At 29.9% G+C, this 7,575-nt stretch overlaps 2 protein-coding genes across 3 annotated transcripts; one reads left to right on the top strand and one right to left on the bottom strand.

The window, feature by feature from the left end:
- Positions 1 to 450: 450 nt before the first annotated feature.
- Bm6095 (Uncharacterized protein) lies at positions 451 to 3,675 on the top strand (the record flags this gene model as incomplete). 2 transcript variants are annotated; one of them, XM_043080266.1, is made up of 9 exons in its annotated part: positions 451 to 549; positions 716 to 817; positions 947 to 1,045; positions 1,303 to 1,522; positions 1,952 to 2,084; positions 2,485 to 2,681; positions 2,919 to 3,027; positions 3,147 to 3,269; positions 3,477 to 3,675. In XM_043080266.1, the coding sequence occupies 9 exons, from the start codon at positions 451 to 453 to the stop codon at positions 3,673 to 3,675; spliced, it is 1,281 nt and encodes a 426-aa protein (XP_042936200.1). The 2 variants fall into 2 exon arrangements, with proteins under 2 accessions (XP_042936200.1, XP_042936201.1); XM_043080267.1 differs by lacking the exons at positions 451 to 549; positions 716 to 817; positions 947 to 1,045; positions 1,303 to 1,522 and having other exon boundaries at positions 1,993 to 2,084.
- A 1,072-nt stretch (positions 3,676 to 4,747) lies between these two features.
- On the bottom strand, positions 4,748 to 7,187 carry Bm2916 (Uncharacterized protein; the record flags this gene model as incomplete). Its single annotated transcript, XM_001901040.2, has 8 exons — positions 4,748 to 4,861; positions 4,976 to 5,104; positions 5,362 to 5,517; positions 5,782 to 5,904; positions 6,133 to 6,211; positions 6,312 to 6,465; positions 6,847 to 6,925; positions 7,101 to 7,187. The coding sequence occupies 8 exons, from the start codon at positions 7,185 to 7,187 to the stop codon at positions 4,748 to 4,750; spliced, it is 921 nt and encodes a 306-aa protein (XP_001901075.1).
- Positions 7,188 to 7,575: the final 388 nt, after the last annotated feature.

Below are 7,575 nucleotides of genomic sequence, written 5' to 3'. Positions count from 1 at the left end.
TTGTAAAATGAAACGACAGCAGCAAAGTACTGTTCGAATTTTAATTAAAATTTCATTTGTTTATGTTCAGTGAGTAAATTTGTTTGTTGATGAGTTGATTTTTATTATTTAGAAATAAACAACTACTTTTGCGAACTAAATCACAAATTTTTAGTTCATTATAAATTTGAATTAGAAATAAACTTTAGTAATTTAAGTTTTTATTACGCAAATGACATTTTATCTATAAGATAAAATAATTGAAGCATTGAAGGCAGTTATAATACGCAGATATGATTGAAATCCAAAATGTTGGCAACCTTGGCATAGGCCAAAAGACCACTAAAGGTTTGGAAGTGAAAGGAAATAGATAATATGTTGGGAATGAATTGGACATTCCATTTGTACTGAATTTTTTTAACAGCGAATTGATATTATTGCGTTTATTTCAACTTATTTATTCCTTTAGTAATGAGCAATTATTCATTGCAATTAATTTTGGCTGTATCTGTTGCAATCATTACTTATGCTATTTACGCAGTTAAAAAGGACTTTAGCGCTTCTCATTCAGTGAGTCATTCTTTTTTTTTCTTCAAATTATTTCGAGCTTTGAAATGACAGATACTGTTAGCAAACTTTACCTTGATTAGTTGATTAGTTTAAAGTGAGCAAACTTGATGAAATGATAATTAGTGATTTGAGTCTAAGTAAACAGATTTAAATACAAAATTTCTAGCATAATATAGCTATCGATGGGTGGTTTGGTCGTGGAAAGAAACGAAAAGATGATGAGCGCATTACACCTTTTAAAATAAGTGTTCCCGAGGAAGCTATACAGGTAGCTTGTTTTCTTCATTAATTTGTTAACTTGAAATTAATGAAGCATATGTGGAATGATGATGATACAATGTTTCCATGGTTCTTGCGTTAACTTCACTGCTAAGTCTAAAAATAAACTGAATTATAGGATTTGAAATTCCGCTTAAAAAATGCCCGAATTAATTATGAGCCACTAGAAGATTGCAATGATTTCTCATACGGTTTTAACAGTAAATATCTCAAATATGTGGCTAATTATTGGCTTAACAAATATAATTGGAAATATCATGAAGGCATTATAAATACTTTACCTCAATTCACTACTGAAATTGAAGGCCTTAAGGCAAGTCTTTTCTAGTCAGAAATGAGCTTTTTATTGCATCTTTTTCTTTTCCCTTATTATTTTATATCCTATCATTTATATTTAGGTTTTCAAATCAATCAAGTAATTTAATTTTTGTTGATAAAGACAAATATAATTGTGCTATTTAATCTGTTTTATAGATCCATTTCATTCATGCTAAACCGATGCATAATAATTACGAAGTTATCGTTCCACTGCTCATACTGCATGGTTGGCCCGGAAATGTGTTCGAATTTCTTAAAATCATTCCTCTGCTGGTGGATCCAATTCAGCAGATTGGTTCTGATATTAGTATAACCTTTGAAATAATTGCACCATCAATCCCCGGATTCGGTTGGTCTGCTGCACCAATAAAAAAAGGTGAGATGAAAGATTAATGAAATATTAAGAAAGTTACTTTCACTTTTTTAAATATTACTTCCACTTTTGAAGCAAAAAAAAAAACACTGTATTGAATAAATTGAATAAACTAGTCCGATTTGTTTTGTTCCTTAGCAGTTTTATTGAAACGTGAAATACCTGTAAAAATTGTACACCAAATTCAGTCTGGTCAGACGTTTATCTTTCAAGCTATTTACATTTAATTCTAATCATTAGTGTTTTGTACTTCTAGCACTTCATAAGCTTCGCTTCACCAATAAATACCTCATGAATAAATCAGTTAATTTTATAGACCAATATTTTCAATCCATCAGTTTTCTGTTAATGTACACTGTCTTCAAACAAATTTAGCAAATTGTATCGGAAGTACATATTACTTTTGCTAGAAATAGATTTCAAGTTTTACAGGATTCAATACAGAAGTGGCAGCAAGAATATTCAATAAACTGATGATTCGTTTAGGCTTCTCAAGATATTTACTGCAAGGTGGAGATTGGGGAAGTAATATAGCTACAAACATCGCCTTTTATTATCCTGAAAAGTCAGGTTTTTCTTTTCTTTTTTAGAAGAGATCAAAGTAAAAAAGAAAGAAAGAAAGTTTAATAAAATAAAATTAATTTTTTTTAGAAAAAAAATTGATTTCTTTTCTTAATAAAAAAATTCTATCATCTCGGATGGCTGCAAAGATACGTTTGGAATGTGATAGTTATACTGCAACTTTCCTATTTTCCATGTATTGCAGACGAAATTCCCAATCTCTAGTGATAATTATTAGATCTGTTAAATTAAATCAAATCAAATATGAGCTATAAATGAAACATTATGAGATGTATGTGATGCCAGTCTCGATTTCATTTTCTCTTACTGAATTCTAAATTTTTTTTTCAAATGTCAATCCTGGAGAAATCTCTAATGCCAATTACTTCGGTGCAACATTGTAGTGTTATTGGTTTGCATTTGAACATGGCGTTAGTATTTAATTGGAAGGCGCTGTTGTACACAGCATTTGGCACTATAACACCAAGATTAGCTTATTCTTCTCAAACATTTCATCAACGGGCTACAGGCGCTTTCCTTAAGGATATGCTTGAAGAAACGGGATATATGCACATCCAGGCGACAAAACCGGATACTATTGGTGATAATTTTGCATTTCTTAGTTCTCACTAATAACTGCATACTGCCTTATTGTTATTTGCTTCCTCCAATTCAAGGTTACATTTAGTTATAATTATACAAATAAGTCTGAATTAAGGAATCCGATGAAACTAGATTGGGAATAAATAATTCTGGGAGTTAAAACTGCATCAAAAACTTCAGTAATTGGTTATTTCGCCTTAGTTTCTAAACTTCTCCTATTTCAGTAGTATTTTAGGTGCAGCACTTAACGATTCTCCAATAGGTTTGGCAGCTTATATCCTGGAAAAGTTTTCATACGGAACAAACACTACTTATCGGTCACTTCATGACGGTGGTCTCACAAAGTAATTAATTGTAATCACTGATAAAATTTTTTGAAAACAAAGAAATATGCAATTTTAGAAGTTTTGCAATAGCAATTTTTTTTAACCAAATGAAAGTTTACAATTTCTACACATTCCAGAAAGTTTACATTGGATGAATTGTTGACCATAGTATCCATTTATTGGTTCAATAATAATATAATAAATGCCATAAGGCTTTACAAGGAATATTTCCAGAATACACCCATTTTTAATAAATTCAAGTAAGTTGCCTTTTTAAATTCATTTCATTTGCTAGACTGTAAACTACTTTTGGTACTAAGTGCTTATTGGTAGTTAAAACATCTTTCATTTGATCAATTATATGCTAAAATTTTGAAACTATATGAGTTTTAGGACAGTAATCCTAATGGGAAATGTCTTGACTGTATGTTTGATTGTTGTTAAATTATCAGCTTATTATTTTAAAGTCGGTACATCAGTATTCCAACCGGTTATGCCGCATTCCCGGAAGATCTGATGAAGCAGCCAGAAGAGCTAATGCGTACCATGTACAACATAACAAATTATACGGAAATCAAAGCTGGTGGACATTTTGCTGCTTTCGAAGAGCCGAAACTTCTTGCTAGTGACATCATCAAATTTGTTAAGACAATTCAACTAGAGTGATTGATATGTACATTTGTTTCAAATAACATTAACGAAAAACTGAAATTTTAGTTATTAATACTGCATAATCATGCTGGTTTATAATGATTGCAATCACCTTAATTACAATTGCAGTTTAAAAAGTCTTTAAATTTAATTACAACTACAAATCATCAAAATTAACTATAATATTTTTCCATTTCATGTAGCTGAATTAAGAAAAGAAGCCAGTCAAAATCAACTTTCATCGTTCTGACCTAAAAAAGCATTGTTTTACATCAATAATGTATACTTGCAATTATCACAGCTAATTATAATTGTTAATGAATCTTCTTATTTCATTTCATTTTATGTACAATGTAGAATTTCTTACCATTCTTGCCTTACTGCTATATTTATTTCAACTATATAGTGTGCAGAATACTAAAATCTCAAATAAACTTCGATTGAACTTATTTTTCTTCACTTCCTATCGTAACTACTTGAGAATGATGATTTGACGTGACGTGACCCTATAGAGTAATGCTAGCGTAAAGGTTTTTGACAAATAATATGTATGATGAGAGAGAGAGAAAAAAAAAAGGTAAGATGATAGATAAGTCAAATAAATATTTGTTCCAATAAAGGATTCCAATAAAACTTCATACATATTGTAATCCACCATCCAGCTTTCTACAAAGCGGTTGGTTTGTACTGTAGCTTTCCATTTTACATCACAGACTACCTTACATCGCAGAACATTAAACAACTGCCATATAATTCTTTAAAATGATGAAATATCGAGAATGATTAGAAATAAACTTACAAGTTTTCTATATATAGATTGATAGATAGATAAAGTATAAGTAAAATAAACATTTTTTGCAAAAATAGTGAAAAATTAGAAATCTGTATTTACGAAATGAAAAGTCATGAATAACTACGGTATTAACTATTTCTTATTTTTAGATCATATAATCTGTTCATGGTAACTTTTTCAAGATCAGTAAGACATAAGGTAAAAATTTATCATGAAACATTGAAATAAAAACAAATTTAAGAGTGCTGAAAAACATAAAAAAGTGAATGTCTCAAATAAGAAGGAAATTGGCTTTCACTTGAGGTGTACTCCTTGTAATTCGATGTCACCATCAATGGAAAGTTTATCGATATTTCGGGGTGACATTCGATGTGTAAATGAACATATAAGGCAATCATCCACATGACACTGTAGCATTGAAACCAAGGGATTACTAAACTTTTAGCGTGAAAAATAAATTTCAAAAGTCAAATTAAATTAAGATTCTATTTTCTAAAAACTGAAAAATAAAAATAAACTAACAAGAAATCGGTTTTCTTCACAATAAAACAGTAAGTCAAATGCTCGCTTCTTTTTGAATGGAAATTGTATTTCGATCTCCTTTTCTTCCGTTCCCCATCTTTCTTCTGATCGAGTATTACGAATTAACTTCTGAAAAGTTGCCGAATTTATCAAATAACTTTTTTTTTCTTTGATTCATAAGACCTAGTGCAATTGAAAAGTGGAATATTTAAGATTATTAGTGATATAAACATAGCATAGATTAATCTGTCCTTTCATTGATCAATTTTCAACAATTAAAATTTTTCTTTTCATGTAATGTTTTATTCCATTAATAATCCTAATTTCTTGGTAATCACTGTATGATTTCTGTTGCTGGTTCGTGTTTTATTCAAATGATAACTTACTTTTTCGGCAATTCGTGGATTAAATCTGAATGCTATATCGTTATCAGAGTGAAAATCCACCACGAATTGTTTGGTTCGCTTTTTAACAACTCCTGATACGTAAAGCTTTCGTCCTGGATAAAAGTTTCCCGGGATATCTGCTGTGTAAGGAACTTGCTGCAATTGTGTTGATGTAAAGCTCGAGAAAAATCAATCCACTATGATTAAAGAAAATGCAACTGTTTAAGTTCATTTTCATTTAAGTTAAAACTTCAAAGGGAAAGAATTTTAAAGAACTAATACAGTTTGGCATTCATATCAAACTATTAGTGGTGGAAGATTTGGAAATTTAAAATAAATACGAATGCTTAACATTACTGACACCACCGTTTATTTTCATTAAAGCTATTCAAATTAAAATTAAATTAAAGCTATACTTACGTAATACTTGCCCTCCCACGAGACTGTATATAATTCGGCATCGCCGTTCATATAAATGTGTGAAATATTTGAAATTGGCACGTAATACGCGAATTTGGCTAGTAATTTATGGTCAACGAATATCTGAAATTACTTCAAAATAGTTTCTTGTCGAAATACCAGAATGCTGTTGAATGCATTTAATGAAAGATAGAAAAGTAGAGATAATAATTTGAAAGAAACTGTTCTTTAAGAATTACTCAAAGTGTTCAATTTACGATTAGTCATTTTTTGAAAAATTTTTTCTCGAAAATTTAATTTGAAAAAGATTTTGAAAAAAAATTTTCATTTTCAAAAATTTGGAAAATTTACCTCAAAGTATTTATCATGACATCTAATTCGTATATCGAATTCATCACCAAGTGTCCACTTATGCTTCACTGAGCCTTCTCTAAATTATTTTTTTTTTTTCTTAATAATTTATTGCCAGTAGAAATTTCAACAATGAATGGAATCTTCTCAGATTTGCTTCTCACACCGAATAAACTAACCTTCCCCATTCGCCATCAATACAGGCATTCAAATAAATTCTTTTCAAAGCAATATTTGCTCGAATAGCAAGAAGTCGATTGTCAAGAATATCATTTTCATTCTCCTTTTCCACTTTTCCACCATTTGTAAGGTTTATAATAAATTCATTACGTCCTTAAATTTTATTATTTTTGATAATCTTAAAATTCTAAACCCGAACTCGTTTATGTAGAATTCAAATTTTTGCACTCATAAATAGTACATCTTAGTTTAATTTATTAAATTGAAAAGTTTTCACCATAAACTAATTTAGAATCTTGAAGTATATTTACCGCACAGCACGTCCATACATTCAAAATTGTACATAAAAATGTCTCCAAAATGGTTTCTCCTATCTTCTCAGCTTCTTGGTATATTCATCTAATCACTATTCTATTAATTTGTTCTTTTTAGATTGGCTATCAGGTTTAAACGACACACTGCCGTTGTGTATTGTTTCTATTCCTCCCAGTTCCCTCTCAGAAACGAACATTTTAATTAACTCCAAAAACAAACCAATGATATAACCTCGAACAATCAGTGATTGACCTGACTGTAACTGATTGCCTTCGAGTTTTGATAAGTACGGTACTGGCTGTAAAGTTTCGTTTATTACTGATAATGTTTCAGATAATTTTGAAACATCCATAGGACATTTTATGTCATTATTTGTCAACAAATAAAACCATATGCTAATTTCACTTTTTGTTTTATCAAATTCCACTTGAAAACAAAGAAAGCTGACTTGAAATATTGAAAAATTAACTTACAAAGCTGTTATTTCGCCCAGTGATGGAATTTTTTTGCGTAACTTTTTTTGTTTCATTTCTGAACAATTTCCTCAAAATCGATGACATCGATATGATAAGTTATTGGTGCAAGGAATATTTAGACAGACACATGCAGACACATACACACACACACATACACTGTAGCCTAGAGACTAGGCTGATGCGTTTTTGTTGAATTCGAACTGCTAAAACACTACCATTCACTGTGCGGTATCTATAAGAAGAGGAAAAGTCATTTTTTGAAAGATAAATCATTTGGTAAGCACTGAATGCATCTATGATATTATTCTGTTGAAAAAAGTTACTCAAATATAACTTCATCGCAACTAAATTTTATTAAATTGTAAAAAAAGAAGAAACTTCATGCTAATAAGTGATTAATAACAATTGTTATTGTTCCTTTATTGTATAAACGCCTATTACTTCTGTTTTTCCATATTTTAAAGTGGTATTG

Source organism: Brugia malayi, assembly GCF_000002995.4.
Source record: "Brugia malayi strain FR3 genome assembly, contig: Bm_v4_Chr3_scaffold_001, whole genome shotgun sequence".
Classification (NCBI taxonomy): Eukaryota; Metazoa; Nematoda; class Chromadorea; order Rhabditida; family Onchocercidae; genus Brugia; species Brugia malayi.
This window is presented reverse-complemented; position numbering and strand designations above follow the sequence as displayed.